General features: G+C 44.4%; 1 protein-coding gene across 2 annotated transcripts in view; it reads left to right on the forward strand.

Moving 5' to 3' along the window:
* Nucleotides 1–24,161, forward strand: part of LOC138951928 (kinesin-like protein KIF26B) — a 128,840-nt gene that overhangs the window by 14,718 nt on the left and 89,961 nt on the right. The window contains exon 3 of one of the 2 annotated variants that reach the window (XM_070323487.1): nucleotides 8,266–8,469. In XM_070323487.1, the coding sequence (XP_070179588.1) occupies nucleotides 8,266–8,469 (204 nt within the window). The remainder of the gene's footprint in view (nucleotides 1–8,265; nucleotides 8,470–24,161) is intronic. The other variant, XM_070323488.1, reaches the window with a different exon arrangement.

Raw genomic sequence — 24,161 nt, forward strand, 5'->3', positions numbered from 1 at the left:
ACTGAGCTACATCCCCGCCGCCATCAGATGTAAGATCGTATACAAAACAAAACAAGTCGCGTAAGGCGAAAATACAATATTTAGTCAAGTAGCTGTCGAACTCACAGAATGAAACTGAACGCAACGCAACGCAGCAAGACCGTATACTCGTAGCATCGTCACTCCACCGCCCGTGGCAAAGGCAGTGCACGTGGAATTGACAAGAAGAGCGGGGTATTCGTTGCGCTGAGAAGGATAGCATGCTTTTCTGTACCTCTCTTCGTTTTAACTTTCTGAGCGTGTTTTTAATCCAAACATATCATATCTATATATTTTTGGAATCAGGAACCGACAAGGAATAAGATGAAAGTGTTTCTAAATTGATTTCGAAAAAAAAAATTTGATAATAATTTTTATATATTTAATTTTCAGAGCTTGTTTTTAATCCGAATATAACATGTTTATATGTTTTTGGAATCAGCAAATGATGGAGAATAAGATAAACGTAAATTTTGATCGTTTTATAAATTTTTATTTTTTTTTACAATTTTCAGATTTTTAATGACCAAAGTCATTAATTAATTTTTAAGCCACCAAGCTGAAATGCAATACCGAACCCCGGGCTTCGTCGAAGAGTACTTGACCAAAATTTCAACCAATTTGGTTGAAAAATGAGGGCGTGACAGTGCCGCCTCAACTTTCACGAAAAGCCGGATATGACGTCATCAAAGACATTTATCAAAAAAATGAAAAAAACGTTCGGGGATTTCATACCCAGGAACTCTCATGTCAAATTTCATAAAGATCGGTCCAGTAGTTTAGTCTGAATCGCTCTACACACACACACACACGCACACACGCACGCACACACGCACACACGCACGCACACACGCACACACGCACATACACCACGACCCTCGTTTCGATTCCCCCTCGATGTTAAAATATTTAGTCAAAACTTGACTAAATATAAAAAAAGGCCGGTAGAGTCAATATTCAGCAAAGCTCATATTTTATGAATGTTCGTAATTGTAAGCTTGACTGCAAAATTTTGAGCGATTGGGTGTTTCTCCCAGCTGGTTTTCTGGTTTTCATGTTTAACTTAATTCAAGGGAACAAGAGCTCTGTCCTCACTCGATTATCTTTTTCTGGAGCGCGACAGACGTTTCGTTCAGTGATAAATGCAACTGTTATTTTACCAGAAAAATTGCTCATATATTTTATCGAAGTTGCTTGCACGGAAAAAGCAGGCCATTTTCAAAAGCTGCACGGGGAAGAGAGATTGTAGACGTCAAAGTATGCGACCACAAAGCAAAGAGCGTGGGTGTGCACAGAGAGAGAGAGAGAGAGAGAGAGAGAGAGAGAGAGAGAGAGAGAGAGAATTGAGTGGCACAGTTGTGGAGGGTTGTTATTAGATTACAAAGTATACTCCAGAGGATTGTACATTTTGATTTTTACGTTGGTGGTGAAAAAACAACAAAACAAATACGGAGAGTGTATCCTCTCAGTACTGATGTATTCATCAGCGACCGGGCAATTTATCAGGGGACGGGGGTTTCGCCTTACACCACTTGTCGAGCTTTCGGGTTCTCTCCCCTGGCCGTGAAATGGGTAGCGTGAGTTATGGGACTTGTGGCACTCTTCTGGAGAAACGAACAGCCGCGGTGTCCTTGCGGCCTTCCTGCGATCGATACTCTGATTGGCTGGAAGTTTTTTTGGGAAAGATGGGAAGGGTTTTGGGATGCGAGGAAAATGATACAGCCTTTCAAAGTGCATGGGACTGAAAAATTCAAATGATTTTTGTACGATTTTTCCCATTTCATAGTTTGAGAGGGGGTGGGGGTTCCTCGCTCTCTCTCTCAACGGACTGACTTCAGTGAGTGATTTATTAGGGACGAACCCCGCTCAGACATTTTTTGCCAACAGAATTGACTGAAGGATGAGACTGGAGTCTATCTTATAGGGTGCGTCCACAAAGGGTTTTGTTGACTCCAGCCTGTCATCATAGAATAACGCTACGGCTTGCAAAACCTTCGGTCGGAGTTTGCAGTTGATTTTGTTATTCTCTGAACGTTTTTGTCAACAAATATGTGTGGGGAAAGTTGTACAAGCCGTATTATACAATATTAATAGTGACTGTGTGCATATCACAGTTTTGCCAATCGAAGTCATGCGTGTCTCTGTCTCCTGGTCTCTGGCACCGTTGGTCATTGACAATCTGTTTTTATTTTGTTGTTTGCGTGTGGAGGGGGTGTTTATTTGGTTGGTTGTTCTGAATTTCAAGTCAGCCTCATTCTTTTAATCGGATATTGTGAACAGTTTTCATCAAGTTTACAGTGCAAATAACACGACTACGCCATACATGTAAGGCACCGACTTCACTGGATTCAGCCAAAGCCGTGCGCATTAGGACCTTCAAAATCTATGAAAAATCAGGTTTTAAAAAGGAGGGGGGCGGGGATAAAAGGGGGGTTCCCGAAAGCGGCGTATGGCTACCTGAATGGCGGGATGAAATACACGTAAAAACCCACTTGTGCAAAAAAACACGTGTACGTTGGAGTTTCAGCCCATGAACAGCACAAGAAGAAGAAGGAAAGGGGGGGGGGGGTGGTTCCACTGTATTTCTGAAGGTTTAGACCCTCAGAAAACCCATCCTGCTTCTGCACAAGCCGCCTCTCATCCTGCGCTCAGTGCCATCTGTGTGTCACAACAGTGTCAGCGCGGTGTCAGGGGGACGTCGTGCTGATCGCCTCAACGGCCACTTCGCCTCCCGCCCGCCCCTCCTTCACTGCTCGCCCACACCTGATTACCTAGAGGCCAGGACGAGAAAACAAATATAGGCGGGAGGGGGGGGGGGGGATCTGGAGAAATAGAATATAGGGATGGACGAAGATTTGAACAGTTCTGACGATTTTGGACAATTTAGTGTCGCACAGATATTGGCATGTTATTGTACGTAGACAAACAAAAAATTCAGTGCAAGCAACTGATTGAAGCTCGAGCACACCTGTCCCTCCTCCTTTGCGTCGGCTTTATTTTAATTGGATTTTATTTTATTTTATTTCATTACCACACCTTGCCTTTTTACATTTAGTCAAGTTTTGACTAAATGTTTTAACATAGAGGGGGGAATCGAGACGAGGGTCGTGGTGTATGTGTGTGTGTCTGTCTCTGTGTGTGTGTGTAGAGCGATTCAGACTAAACTACTGGACCGATCTTCATGAAATTTGACATGAGAGTTCCTGGGTATGATATCCTCAGACTTTTTTTTCATTTTTTTTATAAATGTCTTTGATGACGTCATATCCAGCTTTTCGTGAAAGTTGAGGCGGCACTGTCACGCTCTCATTTTTCAACCAAATTGGTTGAAATTTTGGTCAAGTAATCTCCGACGAAGCCCGGACTTCGGTATTGCATTTCAGCTTGGTGGCTTAAAAATTAATTGATGACTTTGGTCATTAAAAATCTGAAAATTGTAAAAAAAAAAAAAATTTTTATAATACGATCCAAATTTACGTTCATCTTATTCTCCATCATTTTATGATTCCAAAAACATATAAATATGTAATATTTGGATTAAAAACAAGCTCTGAAAATTAAAAATATAAAAATTATGATCAAAATTAAATTTTCCAAATCAATTTAAAAACACTTTCATCTTCTTCCTTGTCGGTTCCTGATTCCAAAAACATATAGATATGATATGTTTGGATTGAAAACACGCTCAGAAAGTTAAAACGAAGAGAGGTACAGAAAAGCGTGCTATCCTTCTCAGCGCAACTACTACCCCGCTCTTCTTGTCAATTTCACTGCCTTTACCATGAGCGGTGGACTGACGATGCTACGAGTATACGGTCTTGCTGCGTTGCATTGCGTTCAGTTTCATTCTGTGAGTTCGACAGCTACTTGACTAAATGTTGTATTTTCGCCTTACGCGACTTGTTCTTTCTTGTTTAAGCTTTTTTCGGTGTCACAGATTTTTTGGGATTGAAAAAACTCGATTTGCCATGATGAAGATGGCCCTTTCTTTGTTGTGACAAACTAAATCTGAGACAGTACCCACCCATCACCCTCCCAGCCACAATCATACATCCTAGTATTTAATAGAATTTTCTCTTGAAATATGACCGTCTGGCTCGTAATACTGCCTCACGAGAGATGGCTGGAAATGGTTAGCACTGTTTGCTCTGTGGGAATGGATGTCTCTGCGCCTCGTACCACAAGAAAGAGATGGGTCGGATATGTCTCCACACAATGTATATTCGGTTGCACCGACGACCGAACTGAGTGCATACACGCGCGCGCGCCACACATATTCAGAATATAGGCAAAAATAGACAGTCTAAGAACTAACACGACATGCAAGCACAGTCTCCGTACAGAACACACGCGCTATTCTTTGGGTAGTGGTGTCTGAGTTCTTAAGATAGATATTCATTGGGCGAAGGCGACTTCGCAAAGTCGATTTCACGACAAGAAGCCACGAAGCTAGCTGCAAGAAGCTTTGACTTTGGCACCGACTTTTTGGTCAAAAGACTTCGCGAAGTCAAGTGCGGGCTGAAATTCAGGAAGGCCTTGAAGCCAGTCCTTATCTTGGCGAAGTCAAGTGCGGGCTGAAATTCAGGAAGGCCTTGAAGCCAGTCCTTATCTTGGCGAAGTCAAGTGCGGGCTGAAATTCAGGAAGGCCTTGAAGCCAGTCCTTATCTTGGCGAAGTCAAGTGCGGGCTGAAATTCAGGAAGGCCTTGAAGCCAGTCCTTATCTTGGCGAAGTCAAGTGCGGGCTGAAATTCAGGAAGGCCTTGAAGCCAGTCCTTATCTTGGCGAAGTCAAGTGCGGGCTGAAATTCAGGAAGGCCTTGAAGCCAGTCCTTATCTTGGCGAAGTCAAGTGCGGGCTGAAATTCAGGAAGGCCTTGAAGCCAGTCCTTAACTTGGCGAAGTCGACTTTAAGCGAAGTATACTTCGCGGAGCTGGCAGCACGCAGTTTTAGTACTGAGTTTTTGGTCAAACGACTTCGCGAAGTCGACTTCGGTCTTAGTTAGGACGGCCTTTACAGCTGAGTACAGCAGTGAGACAAGAACAGCGCGGTTGCACTCTCAGAACCTTTGAGGGAAGAGGCAGGTGAGAGTGTGGCGCGGGTCCTCCTGACAGCAGATGCTGGTGCAGATTGCAGGAGTGTTGTCTTGTCGGCATAGCGGGGGGAGGGCGCCGGGGTGTAATTGTTTCTCCCCCAGGTCGACACAGGCACGGCAGCCACGTGGGTCAGGCGGGCTGACACATAGCCCATTATCTCAGACCTTCGGGGGGTTCCCCTCCTTCACCCCGGAAAATATACAGGTAGACAACAGTTTAGGCTAGGTTTGACCAGTGGAGGGTCTGCTTTGACCAGTCTGTCGAGAGACGGTTTTGACCAGTGGGGAGTTGGTTTGACCAGTCAAGATCTGAGAAACAGGCATAGGGACGTAAACTCTCCAAGTGCATACGATATGTGCAACAAGAGAAAGTGTGATTTTTGCTGAGATGTGTGACCAGCCCACAACTGTCCAAGTCTGGGAGGATCTCGGAAGGCACTGTATGTAAGGAAAAGATTAATCTTGACCAATCAGCAGCAACAAAACTGTGTAACTCGCCACAAAAAGGAAAAAAAAATAGGTACTGATCAGAAGACGGAGAGAGGGGGGGGGGGGCTGGAGGAGGGAGTAGGGGTCACTTAAAAAAAAAAGTGAGGAGTGGGGGGGGGGGGTAACTGTACTTTCTTCATACCCACTGCCTGCATACCTATAGGTGTGTTAGCGCCACCCCGCTGGGTGTTGTACCTGGTCTACCTGGCCAGCTCGGGCAGGTGACTGGGCGATGTTTTGACAAAGGTGCGGGTGTCAGGGGGCGTGTTTTGCTTTGTGGATGCCATGCACTTCTCTGCCCGCCGAGGCTTGTTAATGGCGGAGAGGAGACAGACAAGAGGTTTCAGAGCACTGTGACTGTGTACAGTAGAACCCCCCCTTTCGAGACCCCCCCCCCCCCCCCCCCCATTTTCAGACTTTCTCTTTTTTAAGACCATGTTTTCTTACACTTGTTGTTTACAGCCTCTGTAAATGTACCTCCATCTTAAGACGCCCTCCTATCTTTTTCTTCTTCTTCTTCTGTGCGTTCGTGGGCTGAAACTCCCACGTACACTCGTGTTTTTTGCACGAGTGGAATTTTACGTGTATGACCGTTTTTTACCCCGCCATTTAGGCAGCCATACGCCGTTTTTCGGAGGAAGCATGCTGGCTATTTTCGTGTTTCTATAACCCACCGAACTCTGACATGGATTACAGGATCTTTTTCGTGCGCACTTGGTCTTGTGCTTGCGTGTACACACGGGGGGGGGGGGGGGGGGTGGGGTGTTCGGACACCGAGAAGAGTCTGCACACAAAGTTGACTCTGAGAAATAAATCTCTCGCTGAACGTGGGGACGAACTCACGCTGACAGCGGCCAACTGGATACAAATCCAGCGCGCTACCGACCGAGCTACATCCCCGCCCTGCCCTCCTGTTTTAGACCTAATTTTCGCAGATTTCTGGCGGTCGTAATAAGAGGGTTCCACTGACTGTACACTGCTTGTGTTGTTACTGTACGCACGTGCTTATCTGTCTGACACATCCCTGTGCAGGGGGTGAAGCTTCTTCATTTGCACTGACAGACCTGTTTGACACGGTGCACTGGTTGACCAGCTTTTGTTGGGGGGCCGGGGTGGAAGTGTGTATGAAGGGCGGCCCGGGGGGGGGGGGGAGGAGGTAGAATGGAGTAAGGGTGGAAGATGGGGGTGTTTTTGTAAGTAGGTGTTGGTTCTGGCTCGTGAATTGGAACACAAAGGAAAATTAGTTTTGGATAAAACTAAAATTATGAAGAAAGCGTCGCTTTAAATTTCGTAATAGAATACAAACATTATTAGAAAATGGCACTAAAACGCACGCACACACGCACGAACACACGCGCTCGCGCACCCACACACACACCCACACACACACACACACACACACACACACACACACACACACACACACACACACACACACACAGACAGACACAGACACACACACCGGCACACACATATAGACACACACACAGACACACACAGACAGACACACACACACAGACACACACAGACAGACACACACACACACACACACACACACACACACTATCACCCCCCCCCCCCCTGCACTTTTCCCAGTTGCCTCCAGATAAAGACTGATAAACCACACTCTCTCTAGTCGCTGTCATTTGTCACCTTTAATAAAAACGTTAGTTGTCACGAAGAAGAGCACGTAACAATGTTTGTGAAGGAGTTTGTCGTGTCCTGTCTACCGCACGTCGCTTATCTCCCTTCTTGCCCTCACGTGACCCCGGACTGAGTTGTCTGCTCCTGACAGATCATTGCCTCAGGAGCTGATATGCGACTTTCTCTGTTTTGACATGACGCAGATTCCTGCCGCTTCTGCGACAGATGGCCACTAATTCTGTTTAGAGAGGAGCTTCAGGTTCGATACAAAAACGATCTGCAGTCGTGAGCGTGCTTCTCTTGCTCGTCCTTTGGCCTCTTTGGTCTTGCCTCCATCTTGAGATTTCAATCCCTGGCGCTGTTCGTGCCGGTACGGCTTCGTAAGACTTAATCGCTAGATTGTCCCTTTTGTTAATTTTGTTTCATTCTTTACATAGTGGAATTATTGCTTACTTGAAATATTCAAATCCAAGAACTCCCCCACACATTTAGCTCATCTTTCTTCAAGGCCTGCCTCTTCTCCGCCGGTTGATTTTTTTATTCGGGAAAACAGTACAAACTTGATCGATCACAAAGTTCCGGGGTCATTGTTATGCGTCTGTCCTTCTATGTGTCAGTTTCTGCCTCTGCCCTTCCTTTCTTCCGTGTATCTGTCCGTTCACCGATTTGCCTGCTTGTCTGTCTGTCTGTCTCTCTGCATGTTTCTTCGCACAGATGAAACGCATTTAGCCTTTGATTTGTTTATATTCGGCGGACACGTTCAGCAAAAACTTGTATACTGCTGATTTCATTATCATCGCTGATGTTGAAAATAATTATAGTTCTAACTTCGTCCACCATACAAACCAATGTTGGGTTATCTCTCATTGCAGGCAAGTTCAAAACGATGATGGGAGGTGACCAGTTGTTGTAGACAACACGTTCGTTTTGTCTGTTAGCCTCTGTGTTTGTGCCTATCTCTGCATGTACCTACAGTTTATCTTTGTCCAGCATATAAACCAATTGTTTTTGTTATTGTTGCAGGCAAGTCCCACACGATGCTGGGAGGCGACCAGAGCGCGCTGACGCTGGGCGTGATGCCGTGTGCCATCGCCTGGCTCTTCAAGCTGATCAACGAACAGAAGGACAAGACAGGAGCCAGGTTCTCCGTCAGGGTGTCCGCTGTGGAGGTCACCGGCAAGAGCGAGAACCTCAAGGACCTGCTGGCTGACATTGCGCAAGGTGAGAGTAAGTATCTGCACAGTCAAACAACAAGAATGGTAAATTATTGGTAGGTTTAATTTATGACAAAACATAACATTTATAGGCACGTCAACTCAAAGGTCTTTGGAGTGGACGAGACAGACAGACAAACACGAAAAACACTGTTCAAGGCCTTTGGGTCGACGTACCTGTGAATGTTTTGTCATAAATTAAACGATCCAATCACTTACCATTCTTGTTTGTTTTTATTCTGAATGTTTGGAGCGTTAGCAGTCTATTTGTTATTGGATTTAAGTTGCTGCGCAGTGTTGACGTGCTACGCCGGGTTTTGTGTCCATTTTTTTGTAACGATGGATTTCGTTCCAGGCGTTTGCTGTTGAGTACGAAATACCCCGTGGCAAGTCACTGTCTACAAAAATAGACGTAACGCGTCAACAGTGTGTACTTACTTTGTTAGTTTTCGTTTGTCTGTTAGCCTCTGTGTGTGTGTCTGTGTGCTTGTCTGTCTGTCTGTCTGTCTGTCTGTCTGTCTGTCTGTCTGTCTGTCTGTCTGCCTGTCTGTCTGTCTGTCTGTCTGTCTGTCTGTGCTTGTCTCTCTCTCTCTCTCTCTCCGAGTCTCTCTCTCTCTCTCTCTCTCTCTTGATCTCTTGATCTCTCTCTCTCTCTCTCTCTCTCTCTCTCTCTCTCTCTCTCTCTCTCTCTCTCTCTCTCTCTCTCTCTTGAGATCACCCTCTCTCCCCCGGAGACTCTCAGTTTCTCTACCCCTAGTTTAGAATGTCTCCTCGCTGGTGAGCTTTTGTTTTCCTGTCCACATTTCTTTTGTTTTGTTGCTGTTCATCATGCTGTCAGGATAACTTCTCCAATTCCGTCCTTCACATTTCTTCACGGTGCTAGAGGAGAAACTCAACCAGGGTTTTCTTGGGCAAATGGAGACGTTAAAAGTCGCACAAGTAGTGTTCGTTGAATGCGTTCTATTTTCGCATCATTCCGATCTCCGAAGTGGAGAAAAAGTGCATAGAAAATAGATAGCCGTCAGGTGTGGTTTGCACAACATCCGTCAATTTCTCCTTTGATTTGCTCTCGCCCGCAAATCTGGGAATAGCTTGAAAGACTGAGCCAGTGTTTTTATCTTCACCTGCATATAAATACACTTGTTGAGAGTGTACAGTCAGCAACTGCTCATTGCGCCGATGAGACGATTGGCACGAGCTGCTGAGGCAGCCTGTCATTGCTGGCTGGGCAAACAGTTCCGATGGAGGAAGTCGTTATGATGACTCTTTGCCCTTGAGCACAGGTTCATGCACGGAGATGTCTGTGGAAAGGGAAGCGTGTTTAGTTCCATCATGCACCATGCAGAGTCCTGATGCAACAGATATTAAAACAGCAAGAAAGACATTTCCTGAGAGGTACTATAGAATTTCTTCGCTGTTAATACAAAATGTACCACAAATCGTTCCTTGTGGCTTTTTTCTTTTTTTTTCGCTCTCTCTCTTTTTTTTCAACACTTTTTCTTGCATTTTTTCATTTTCTTCTGGGGTCAAAATTACAGGCTCGAGCCGCCGGGCCTTTAAAATCAAGGCTAAACTTTGCCCGAGCATGGTGTTTAGGTTCCTGGCAGACTGTATTTAGCTTAGCCTACATTGTAAGTGCTGGAAGGTAAGTATATAGGTGATGCCATACGTAAGGGTGCAAGGCCGTGTTGTTGGAAAACAGACCTATCGCTGCAGAGATCAATGCGCTGGGCGGGCAAGGGAAATGGGGCCAGGGTAATGACGGTGGTCCTAGGGTCTATACCGTCTAGCAGAGCTGAGATAAGAGCGAGACACAAACTTCCTCCCTTCTGAGAGTCGGGCGAGGGAAAGGTCCTTCTCCTTCTTCATCGATAGATCGGGTGTCCGTCTAGATCGGGTGTCCGTCCACAGACAAGGGAACGGAAATAGCTCCTTACTGAGTTCAAAATAGCTCTTTTCTAAGTTAGAAATAGCTCTTTTCTAAGTTAGAAATAGCTCTGTTTAAGAAAGTAATTGCTCCTTTCTTAGTTAGAAATAGCTCCTTTCTAAGTTTGAAAAAGCTCCGTTTAAGAAAGTAATTGCTCCTTTCTTAGTTAGAAATAGCTCCTTTCTAAGTTTGAAAAAGCTCCGTTTAAGAAAGTAGTTGATCCTTTCTTAGTTAGAAATAGCTTCTTTCTAAGTTTGAAAAAGCTCCGTTAAAGAAAGTAATTGCTCCTTTCTTAGTTAGAAATAGCTTCTTTCTAAGTTTGAAAAGGTTCCGTTTAAGAAAGTAATTGCTCCTTTCTTAGTTAGAAATTAGCTCCTTTCTAAGTTTGAAATAACTCCTTTCTAAGTTTGAAATAGCTCCGTTTAAGTAAGTAATAGCTCCTTTCTTAGTTAGAAATAGCTCCTTTTAAGTAAGAAATAGCTCCTTTCTAATTTAAAAATAGCTCCTTTCTAAGTTTAAAATAACTCCTGTCTTATTTAGAATAGCTCCTTTCTTAGTTAGAAATAGCTCCTTTTAAGTTAGAAATAGCTCCTTTCTAAATTTGAAATAGCTCCTTTCCAAATTTGAAATAGATCCTTTTAAGTTAGAAATTGCTCATTTCTAAGTTAGAAATAGCCCCATTTAAGTTAGAAATAGCTCCTTTCTAGTTTAGAAATAGCTCCTTTCTATGTTTGTTGCTCGCACCGCCATAGTTGTATAAGCCACGCCATACTCAGTCAAGAATTTCAAGTTTTCTATCGGAGCATTATTCTGCTTAGGAAAATGGCTGTTGTGGAGACGCACGACTTTTGTTTGTTAAATGCATGGTTTTGCATGATCATAACTGCCAGGTGACGAAGTCCAAAGTATACAGTTGTCATTCAATCTGTTGTATTGCTCTTGGCGAGGTCACTTTTCGTTGGTGAATGCCTTTTCAAATCAATCCTTAAATGAATTTAAAGTACAATAACAACTCCTAATTAGATTGGCAGAACATTTTCAGTTTACTAATAACTCGCATTTTGTTACCGACTCGGACAGAGTAAAAAGTCGACATACCGACACCACGGTGTGCACAGTGGTTTGACTTAGTTGCTAGAAAGGCCAAATTGAATGTTGACAGCACACAACGATTCGAGACTAACGAAGACAGAGCTATAGCCGCAAAGGAACATCGAATAGGTAATCAAGACTGGAAATTAGCAGCTTAGGTGTGTTTATGCTCGCTAAACCTGCAATAACCTGCTCGCCAAAGCTCGGTAATTTCAGAGCAGATTTTCGTTTTCTTAGTCTTTCCCCGTCGGTTCCGGAACCTGCACTACTTCGGAGTTTTTCCCTGACTTCCTTAGACCCGAGCTCTGGCTGGCAGCAGGAAGAATGCTCGTGTTACTAAAACAGATCTTGGGGGGATAAGGACGAGAGGCAAACAGTCGGGAGGAAGCCAAGGAGCGCCCCCTGGTTGTTGACACTGCGTGAGATGTTTTCTGATGAGGGGAGACCGCTCTTGACGTAATTCAATCATTGTTGATGTCTCTTTTTCTCTTCGCGAGCTGTAAAACAAATAAAAAATAGAAAAACAAAATAAAAACAGGAGCCTGCCCTGACCAGCGAAAGCACACGTTCTGACGGATTCGCGCACTACTAAAAATGTCACCAACGACTCATCTTTTAGCGGAGTGTAGAGAGCGGTGTACGTGCGGTGTTTTGTGTCCTGGGGCACGTGCGTTATGGCGGGGAGTGGACGCTGTCACGGCGTTACGTGGCGGTGCTCTACTGTAAAGTTGTATCGGACTTTCTTGTCATCTATTGTTGCAGCTGATATGGCACTTGTTTTCCTATCTGAGCTACAAAACTGCTGATTCTTTGCAAATGGTTTTGGAGGCTTCGGATGGAGAGGAAAATTAATGACAACCACTTCGATTTACTCAATGTCACAGTTGTACGTTTCGTCGGATAGTATAATTATACGTAGTCTGTTTTTCTTGTCCGATATTAAATTCACTCGGTGGAAAAACTTATCTGGTAAATATTAGCTCTCTTTGGCTGAATGCTTTGACGACGATCGTTTGTAGCGGTGACGAATGATGAAACCATCCCTCATAAAAAAAAAATCAGCTAGCTGCACACAGAAGCGCTCTCGAGCAGCGTGAATAAGACTTTCACACTTGCTGTAATCCATTCAAGCTGGGCAGACTAAGTAGTTTACGCTACTCCCTGAAGGCACTGCAGAGAGCGTGTCGCACGAATACCCCCCCCCCCCCCCTCACCGACCCCCCACCCTCTCCTCCACCCGATGCCAAGTGATGGATGTGAGGCCAGGGTTCCATGTCACTCTTTTTCCCTCTACCTCCCGTACACTGGGCATGGCTGTTGCATGGGAGCCTTGTGCAGCAGTGGTGTGAAGATAGAGGGACATTCCATTGCAGCCTCCCGAGAGGACCTCGTAGAAAAAAGGGAGGGGGGGACCGCAGAATGTCATTAAGCTCTGACAAACAGTCGCGTTAAAGGAAAACACGACCTTCGGAGCTAGGCCGAAATTTGGTCCAAACCAGATTTACTCAATCGAGTCGCCGGAGACTCCCTCCAGCAGCTCGCTAAAGGGAGAAACAGGGGACACAAAAGGGGGGACTAATCCCAAGGAGCCGGTTGCTGGACCGTTCTGTGCGTTACCTCCCTTTCCTTTAACGGGCAGAAACGAAGCGGCTCCTCTCGTGTTTGTTGTTATCAAATCTAATTCAAGCACCATCCAATATTGTTTGACGAAAGACTCGATGCAAATTAGGTTTCTCCACACGCATTGTGGGCCGGGATTCAAGAGGGGGCAGCCACCGTGCTTCCTGTTTCCGGCAAGAGTTCTCCTTCCTTCCAGGAAGACAAACCTGTGAGTCACACAGGGACTAATTAATTGCAAACGAAAGTGTTCTTAATCAGCGAACTCAGATTGTCTTCATTATACGTATTTGCGGCCCGGTCAGGAAAAGTGAGACGATCGGAAAGGAGAAGGTTAAGAGGGGCGTGTTTGTCGAATTCATCACCGCCGGTAATGGCTCATTGATTGGTCCAGAGCCTTGCCACGTGTCTAACAGGTCCCGCACCGGTTGGATGTGCCGGAACTCCAGGCCTCTTGTTCGTGTCACCCTGTGTGCGTGATACATGTGGAACTGTCTCTCCTCTCTCCCCTCCCGTCTTCCCCTCATTCCGTCCAGCATCGGCACGGTTCTGCCTCATCCCTCCATCGTCTTCACACTTGGCGCTATCAATTTGGTCTTGTTTGCATACATGTTGATTCATTTGCGTCTCTCCTTGCATCTGTCTCTGTCTCTCCTAATAGAGAATAGAGTAACCACTCCTCTTGTTCTACACTCTATGCCGTTGGTCTCTCCTTTCTCCAGTCCTTCCACGCGTCACTTGAAACGTCTCTTGTCTTGTTTTGTTGTTCATTGTTAACCAAGTGCTTCTGCCGCGTAGTTTGTTTTACAAAGATGGTCATCGTTGGAGGCTTTTTAATGTTTAATGTATCTCTTTTATTTAAGTATTTATTTATTTATTTATTTACTTATTTTTGAATCGTCGGCAAGTGCGTCGTTCTCTCTCTCTCTCTCTCTCTCTCTCTCTCTCTCTCTCTCTCTCTCTCTCTCTCTCTCTCTCTCTCTCTCTGTGTCTCTCTCTCTCTCTCTCTCTCTCTCTCTCTCTCTCTCTCTCTCTCTCTCTCTCTCTCTCTCTCTCTCTGAGACTGTATTTGTTTCTTAAATTGATGAGATTAGCCTCTTGAGGTAAGCTTGCAGTTTGAGAATTCCATCACTGTCATTAAGGCAGACTGCGTCATCTCTTTCTCTATCTCTCTATCTCTCAGTCTCTCTCTCTCTCTCTCTCTCTCTCTCTCTCTCTCTCTGATGGACTGAGTCACGAGCTCTGGTATCGTCCCGTCTCGTGCTGACCTCTGACCTCTCAGCGCATGCGTGGTGGCGAGGGTAATGGCGCAAAACGATGATGAGAGACGATTATTGCGCATAACACCTCTCATGGGCCTGCCATTTGAGTTTTCGTGGAATGATCGTTCTTTAGTCAATTCAGTGTAGCTGTCCATTTGTGTGTGTGTGTGTGTGTGAGTGTGTGTGTGTGTGTATGTGTGTGTGTGTGTGTGTGTGTACTTGCGTGCGTGTGTACTTGCGTGCGTGTATTCAAGTTTGCGTGTGTGTGTGTGTCTTAAGGTCTTTCTGACCAAAAGAAGTCACATTTTTGAACAATTATAAATAAATTGTTCTGGTGTTTGCCGATGTACTCAGTTGATCCTCTTATTTTTCTGTTCACATAGCGTCACATATTGTATTTGGGGTTGGTCTCCGTCCTTTATCGAACACATTTCTCGTCTTGTAGTTGTAGACACACAGTGTGAAGGCAGAGTCTTAAAGCGTAGCTGCATATAGTGCGTTCTTGCGATGCAAACGAGGGACATGCTCTTTCTCGACTTTGTTTCTCTACTCAAATATTCACTGTACGAAGCCCACAGCAGGTGACTGCCGACAATGTTGAGCATAAAAGATGCTAATCTGTAGCAGTGTAGATGATCAATTCAGGTATAGATAGGAAGACGTCAGTTCTACAAAAGAGTATTGCTTTGCATGTCTGTAAGAGCGCGGAATGAGGAACGTCTGCGATCATTTACAGGTGGGACAGAAAGAACGTTGTGTTTGGGTAAGAGTCTACTTGTGGATCATCAGTCTTTCCCGGTGGACTACAAATAATCCAGTTTGGGCTTTGATGGCGAAGAGGACATCAAAGCAAAAGGATGGACGATTAGGCAAAAGATCCAAGAAAAGGTGTATTGCAACTGCTTCTGCATGCTTTCTTCCAGCTGGCATGGAGCCGATAGTTTTTAGACCCGCATCCCAGACAGTGAGTGATCACAGAAAGCAAGCTAGCTTCCCCCTCTTCAAGGCATGACGAGCTACAAAAGAAACGCGAAAATAAACTGTGTTTCTTCAAAGTGATAAAAACTAATGATTTTACACACAAAATTGTATCAATTCGGGTTAAATACCGGTATGTTCGAAAACACCGTACTTAAATTAGAATGTAAGGACATTCGGGTGGTTTTTTTTCGAAGCGTGGAAAGTGCTTTGGCAAATTGGCATCCACCCCAAACTCGTGTTAATAGTTCGTGTGGGTAAACGGGGAAACACTTGGGAACTTCTTCTTCTTCTTCAGCGTTCGACTTGAGAACAAAAACGCAGTTAAAGCAAAAATCAGAAAAGAGAAACTCGTGAATGCGATTTTCTCAAGTTGAATGCGTTTAAAGTATTGCATCATTTAATGCGTCATTAGAGGGTCTGCTTCTGTTCTGTTCCTGTTGTTGATAGGATTTAGATCGTTGCTTGAGTTGAAGAGGGAAGTGTTTCTTGGATCTGTTTCACCCGTGCAAGTAAGTTACCACAATCGCTTTTAAATTATGTTTGGGTCGTCATATATTCATTATAATTATCACATGTAAGCACGTCCTTGACTTCACACTCTGGAACTTGGTTTAGACTCTGGGTGGTTTTTTTGCTTTGATTTTATGTCGACCCTGTTGCTGAAACCACGAACACGTCAAGTGTCTTGTACTCAATGTGAATCACGCACGCACGCACGCACGCACGCACGCACGCACGCACGCACGCACGCACGCACGCACGAAGCAACATTAAGATTTTAAAGCACTCATGGATAGACGTGAATAACCGAATCCTTGCCAAAAGCCAAAGAAAACATTATTTTCTAATAAAAAACCAACAAAACCACTTAACAAAAAACTCACCAAACCAGACGATTTCCGCAAGGAACTTTGCGTTCTCTTTTGTAGAGGGGGTTCAGGCTTTGACACAGAACCGCCGCAACAAGGCGGCACAAGACAGACTGTCGCAGGAGCCATTACCCAAATTCCCCGGGTGGCAGAAAAACAGGGGGGACCCGGGCCTCCGAGGCACCGGTGCCGCGTGCAGGAGAAAGGGCGAGCGAGTGGCTTAGGCAGCCTTAATCAATCTCAAAATTAGTTCCTGCTCCGCGGCCCTCACAACTTGACAATCAAGAGTGAGTCTTAATTGAATCATTTCCCCAAGCAATTGCCAGAGGTTGCGGGACAGACACAGAGACGGAGGCTGAGGGAAGAATTGTGTGCAGGTGGTGGTGTTGGAAGTATACCTTTAAAGGAGATTTTCAAAGGAATGAGTTTCAGTTTGAGAATATAAAAAAAAGCGTTTCTAAAGATAACGAGTACTGAGGAAGTGCAAAACACATGACCATAAGATTGCTTGTGTACGCCCCCCCCCCCCCCCCCCCCCCCCGAAATTTTCTTTGCTGAATTAAGTCTTACGTTAGCCTGGGTGTTGAAATACAAAACGTTGAATAAAAGAGATCATAGTCGATGTATCACTAAATAAGGTGGCACTTTCGTTGCACAAGCATCTTTGATCAAAGTGTTCTGAAATGCCATATTGAAAATAATCTAAATCTGAATCACAATCCGTTTTGTTTGCCCTTAATTAATTCAACGGATGCGTTCATAAACAAGACACTAATAGATCTTTCCATTCACATGAAGTTACGCGCAGTAATGTCGGGTTTTTTTGGGTTTTTTTTTTCGCTTTTGCTTGTTTTTTATATTTAGTCAAGTTTTGACTCAATGTTTTAACGTAGAGGGGGGAATCGAGACGAGGGTCGTGGTGTATGTGCGTGTGTGTGTGTGTGTGTGTGTGTGTGTGTGTGTGTCTGTCTGTGTGTGTGTGTAGAGCGATTCAGACTAAACTACTGGACCGATCTTTATGAAATTTGACATGAGAGTTCCTGGGTATGAAATCCCCATACGTTTTTTTCATTTTTTCAATAAATGTCTTTGATGACGTCATATCCGGCTTTTTGTGAAAGTTGAGGCGGCACTGTCACGCTCTCATTTTTCAACCAAATTGGTTGAAATTTTGGTCAAGTAATCTTCGACGAAGGCCGGGGTTTGGTATTGCATTTCAGCTTGGTGGCTTAAAAACTAATGAGTGAGTTTGGTCATTAAAAATCTGAAAATTGTAAAAAAAAAAAAAAAATTTATAAAACGATCCAAATTTACGTTCATCTTATTCTTTATCATTGTCTGATTCCAAAAACATATAAATATGTTATATTTGGATTAAAAACAAGCTCTGAAAATTAAAAATATAAAAATTATTATCAAAATTAAATTGTCCTAATCAATTTAAAAACACCTTCATCTTATTCCTTGTCGGTTCCTGATTCCAAAAACATATAGATATGATATGTTTGGATTAAAAACACGCTCAGAAAGTTAAAACGAAGAGAGGTACAGAAAAGCGTGCTATCCTTCTCAGCGCAAGTACTACCCCGCTCTTCTTGTCAATGTCACTGCCTTTGCCGTGCGCGGTGGACTGACGATGCTACGAGTGTGGCATTGCGTTCAGTTTCATTCTGTGAGTTCGACAGCTACTTGACTAAATGTTGTATTTTCGCCTTACGCGACTTGTTTCTTCTTTTCTTTGGGGGGGGGGGGGGGGGGGATGGGTAGGATTTACTGTGTGGAAGAGCTCCTTTAAGCGCTTACTTTCCGTGACAAAAGGGTAAAGTCAAGAGGGCCGGTGGGTTGATACGTGGAGCCAGAGAGCTGGGGTAGAGAGACACTATCACGCAATGGTGTAGACAATGTGACGCAAGCGCTGGCGCTGCCGCCAGGACGGGTGACGCCACAGCCCTGTCACAATGGCAGCCTCTGATTGTCCTCACCCGTTGGCTGGGACACTCGGTTTGCATCTTCCTTTGTTGCTTTGTTTTCTTTCGTGTTTTGCTGCGAATCTGTTTTGATATTTTTTGGTTTATTTCTTAGCTTGTATGTCTTTTTGTTGTTGTTTATGTTTTTGTTTTTTGTTGTTGTGTTCTTAAGGGCTTGCAATTTTCCGTTTCTTTGTATTATTTTTCCTTCTTTACCTTGATTGGAATTCAATCCTCCTTCTCCTCTTCCTCCTCCTCCTTCGCCTTTTCTTAACTTCTTATTCTACAATGTTGAATTCTAAACAACTTTTATTGGAGTTCAATTAAAATAATAGAAACCATTTTTACGATGTTAAGTCGAACGTGGGATTAATATTGCTGACGTGAAGTTCTGTGTTGATATTTTTACCGGCTTGTTTGTTAATTCAAACACAAAATCGAAGACACTGCTTCTTAAGGAAAGTTTGGAACATAAAATTTAAATTGCTGACGTGAACTTTTATTGGCTGATATAGGGGAGGGCCGTTGGCAGCAGCGGCAAAATAAACTCTTTTAGAGTCCTTGTGTTGTCGGCATTCTGCCGAATGGCTGGTATTTTTATTTAGCACATTCTCCCCTCCAGTTTTAATGTTTTCCGCCAACCTTGTTGTGTGCCTCTTGGATTGATTGGTTCTGAAAAAAGGCAGAGTGATAAAATGAATTAAAAAAGAGCCATCAGTTTTCACATTGTAACGAAGAGTTGAGGGTTGTTTCGTTCTTAGCACTCAGACTGCATCATCACAAACAATTACCAGCCAATGCTAATTAAGCCTGATAATAAAGACACTTACTTAAAATCCCATTAGAGTTCGTTTTAGAATGCAGAAAAAGTTTTAACTGGAAATTAAGTTTTACCTTTTAATCGGCAGTCGTTGTTTGTTTGTTTGGTTGGTTGGTTGTTTAAATTGGTACGATCGCCCTATTCCCGTCGCGATATAACCTTCGTGGTTGAAAACGACGTTAAACACCAAATAAAGAAAGAAAGAATCGTCCTATTTTTTAGTTTTCCTTGTTTCATTGCTACGAACATAATTAACCCTATTATGTTTTTGTCCATGTCATATCTGAGCAAGAAAGAGATTACTTAAGCCCATTGTTTTTAACTTGCGAAGGCTTGGACCTACCTTCTTCCACAGGTCTGAATAATTGAAGGTCAATCCCACCCCTCCCTCATCCCCTTCCCCTCTCCTCCCCTCCCTCGCCCAGCCTCCCAGTTGCATCAGACAGTTTCGGTACCATCACTTGATCAGAGGGTCCCTCCGTCTCTATCAGTCGCAGGCTGCCTTCATTTGCATTTCGCTCCCAGAGCTGCCATCCCGACATGCCCGGGCCAAAATGGAGTCGTAATTAGAATTCTAAAAATCAGCCCCCACAGTAGTGACGTCGTGGGAGGATTAGCATGCGAGTCGGACAGAAAATATTTGCCAGCCTCTTTTGGCCGGGCAGTGGTAGAAAAACCAAATTGAGTCTGCTGATTGAGTTGGCAATTTAAAAAGAAGGGAGCGAATGGATGTGACACGCAACGGAATTGTTGATGACGGTCACGGATATTGTTGATTGTCAACAGTTGCCATCCCATGATTCATGAGGCAAACGACCTGCCGGGAGCGGAGCCATCCAATCGGCAATTTACGCCTCAAAAGAAAAGAAACATGTCAATTTGTTTACCCCAAAATCTCAAACTTCTTAGAGGGGATTGAGCTCTGTTGACTTGGCAAAGAATTATAAACCGTATTTTGTGCCCGAAAGGGCTCCGAAACGAGAGAAATTGTGCACACACAAAAAGTTACATTAAAACTTGGCAGACAGTTTGATTTGTGAACATACATCACACAAAAAGGCTGTGGTTTTGAAGAGGTGTTGCGGCTAGTTTTTGACAGTCGGTGCTCTTCCTTTCTTGGTCAGATTCTGAACATACCGCGTGCTTCATTTTGCAAGAGATGTTCTTTTATACCCCCAGGACGTGACTTTCAAATGTACAACAGGCATGCTTGCTGTATGCAGTCTTGCAGTTTCAGTGCTGCCATGTTTTAGCAGATTGCTTTTTGCTTTCTTCTTCTTCAGAGTTCCAGAATGTTCTGGTTACGTGTGAGCTCGTTTGCCCATTTTGGTTCCCCACACTATACTCTGAGAGCATAGTCAGCTCACTCCGCTTTCGTTGAGTAGGCATGCTGGGTATTTTCGTGTTTCCATAACCCACCAAACTCCGACATGGATTACAGGATCTTTTCCGTGCGCACTTGGTCTTGTGCTTGCGTGTGCACACGAAGGGTGTTAAGTCACTAGCAGGTCTGCACATAAATTGACCTGGGAGATCGGAAAAATCTCCACTCTTTACCCACCAGGCTGCAGCGACCGGGATTCGAACTCACGACCTCCCGATTGCTTTTTGCTTTCAATTTATCTGCTGCAGTCACCGGGTCTGTGGAAAACTGATGAAGACTATATGTCTGCATCCTATTTGTTGCAATGCCGAGATTTTCGGAGCAGGGGGATTTAACGAGTATGTCCATGTTACGTGTTTGAACCCAGACAATTAAGTGACAATGCCAACATAAGTTGAAGAAATGTCATATGTTCTGTCTACCAGCGGTACTGCTGTGAATTGTATAGAATACACTTTCCTCCTCGCCGACTTTTAAACAACATTTGAACTCCTTCAGACTCTGCCACAAATCGTAGAGAGAGGGGGGGGGGGGGGGGGCAGGGATTTATATAGCCTTTATAAAGCTCGTCCTGGTAGAAGTTTTATAAATCTGTACAGGCTTTGAACACCCGAACAACTGTTGCGTACGTAAACTTCATGGCTACATTTGTTGGTATGCGTCTCAGTCTGCTTCCCAACGAACGAAAGTTTGGAACAATCTTTACCATATTATAACCTTCAAGCTGACGGATTCAGCCAAAGTGAGGTAGCGGTTACTGACTCAACACTTCTCTAACCGCAGTTGACAACTTTAATAAAGACATCAGCTGAGGAGATGGGGGTGGGGAGAAAGGACACAAGAAAAACAGTATTGTCAAGACAATGGCTACCAAACACCTCCATCTCCTGTTCAAATGATTGGACACAGAATTAGAACAACGGGGTCCAGCAGACAATGGCCAAACCCGGACCTCTCTAACCCACAGAAAAACCGAGGCGAAGGATCCAGACAGGCCTTCAAGTACGATCCCTATCGCGACGCCGGTGTCGCCATTCCCGTGATCCTATTGCTCAGATAGACTGTTCGTGTCCCAGACTCACAAGGGAAAAGACCTTTCTGCCGCGACCACCTTCAGACACTGGAAAACGTTTAACGGCTGATCGACCCGATCCCCCCAAAGTCGATGACCAGCCTAAACCAAAAAACACGACCAGAGGGGGAGACACACTCAAACAACGAACGCTGCTCTAATACCTTGGGATTTTTAGAAATCCTGAAGATTGTGTGTTGTAGAGGTATCATTGTTGTTTTAACGCAAGGCGGTGGTGTAAAGGCGAGGAATAGCTCGTTGGTCCTCATCATGGTTTGTTGTAGTTTTTCGGTGTCACAAGAACTAGTGTTAAGTAATCCCTTGCGAAGAAGTTCTAGACGTTTGTGTTTTGGCCAGGGACCTGTGCTTCTGACATTTCATTGGACTGTAGTATTACGTTTCAGTGATCGACGATAAAAGTATTACTACGAGGAACAAGGCAAGATGATGGCAGTTGACTAAGGGCAATAGTCTATACATTGATCTATATGGCTTTGTTAAGAGTAGAGACTAATAAGCAGCGGTGCAAGCAAATCCATCTTCATTGAAACAAGGGGTACATAACAAAGACTAAAAATAGGCCTGTAATCGACCACAGCCGACTTTTACTGATTCATTCTTCGTTCCGCCTACGTGTTTGACTAGGTTACCAATTCCTTGTTGTATCAGTCAGTCCTTAATTTTCCCAGAAAGTCGGTTTATTGACCTATGTCAGAGTGTTGTCCGACCATTTTACAATGTCATCGATAACTGACCGACAGGAAGGAGTGCCACCACACAGTGGAACGCCATGGTGGAATTCCCTGGTCACGTGACAGCCTGTTGGCACTCCGCGCCCTCTGTTTAGTCTGCCGGGGCCAGGGCCCGCAACTCCCGTCACCTTTATTGCCTCCCTTGTTTGCAAATGGCGTTTTGATGCTTTTGTCTTGCCGTTCCGCCGGACAGAGCATGACAGAGGGAATAAATTGCCGCCTAGGAGTGACATGCCCAGCTATATTTTGCCGATAAATCAGAAAGGCGATCAGGCTTTTGCTCGCCTGTTTGCTGTTTGACAGTCAAGATGCCACGCTGCCACTCGCATGTGGTGGCGGTTTTACGGTGTAAAACGGGCCTGACGGACCCGTGTACACATCATCGTAAATTCGACACCTCGTTTGAGCTGCGTGCATTACCTTGACGATCTAGTAATGCCCTCTGACCCCCTCCCCCATCTGACGGTTCGTTACTCTCGTTGAAATTGAGTTACCAGTACCACTATGGTGAAAATAAGGATAGGTGTAATGGGAAGAGAGTAGTTATACTATCTAGTTACCTAACCAAGTAAATGCACGTACTTATCCCTATAATCAAAAACACCAAACTCACAGCCGCACAATATATCGCATTATGAATATGTATTTAGTTAAAAGGTGAACTCTGTGAGGATATATAACTTTGCAGCATTGGCATCTCTTGATTTATGAAGGCAACATTCTTATCCTGGGCTCAACGGTGTTACTAGGATTGAAACAGAACAAAATGGCTATGGCGAACTTGATTTTCTTATGATCAATGGCGATGGAAACTAGCTGAGCCCTTCACAATCAGACCAGTTAAAAGAACATTGGTGCAAGTCGGCTAATTTTACTTGCAGCTTATGCGTCTACCCTCCCGTAGTACAGACAACGGACTTTATTTGACAGAACCGCTGTACCTTTGCCTGTAGCGTTGTTCTTGTTTGTTGCTTCTCATCAGGGCTCAGTTCACAGGTAAAGGGAGAGAAATGACTACGCTGGCGCCTCCCCTGCACGGAGTCTGCGCAGAGAGTGCTCCCGCTTTGCTCCGTTGCCATGGAGTCACGTGTTTGCAGGGGCGTGATGGGAACGAGATTATCATTATCTGCAGACTTTGTTTTCCGGGGTGTTTATGGCGTAAACGCTCTTGTGTTCGTGTTGCGTTTGGTCTGTTGAAGTCATTAGTAAGCATGGGATAGAATTGTTACAAACCTTCTTATCATCGAAAGGCTTGGTAATAATGGTATGCGTCCTTACAGGCGCCTTGCTTTCGTTTTCTGTCTCTTTTCTATTTTAAAATCATATGTTTGTCATTCGGCATATCTGGTTTCTGCGGTTAAGTTGTTCGTAAACCCCATATCAGTTATCCATTGATTAAATCTACGGTGTACTATTCCCATTGATATAAATGATAGTGTATTATTGGCATTATTGCTCAAAATCCTTGGCAGGAGAAGTCGCCGTGAGTTTCACAATTCTAAACCGTCGTATTGCGAACAATCTTAATCCCAGCTACTGGTAACAACAATTTTTATTTTTAAAACTTCATTTCCTTAAATGTTAAACTTAAAATGAGTTTCCAACTAAATAAATTCTTAATCCACGCTATACCGGCAAAAAAATCATTGTTATTTTTAAAACTTCATTTCCTCGTTAATGCTATAACTTGATGAGTTTCAACGCACTGGTATTATTCCGAGACAAGGTCCCACGGTTATTATCAGTTTCGTAAAGTACCCCGGCTCATCAGGCGGAGGAGCCAGGGAGTCTGTGAACCGGTTGCAGGCTGCGTGGTATTAGTTGTGAAACGATCCCCCTAACTCGCTTCATCCACGCACAACCCCCCCCCCCCCCCCCCCCCCCCTCGTGGGTTAGCTCATTGTTTACCGTGATGAGCTAACCTCCATCAAAGAATGGAGTACAGGGGGGGGGGGATCAGGG

This window comes from Littorina saxatilis, linkage group LG17 (assembly GCF_037325665.1).
Source record: "Littorina saxatilis isolate snail1 linkage group LG17, US_GU_Lsax_2.0, whole genome shotgun sequence".
In the NCBI taxonomy this organism is placed as follows: domain Eukaryota; kingdom Metazoa; phylum Mollusca; class Gastropoda; order Littorinimorpha; family Littorinidae; genus Littorina; species Littorina saxatilis.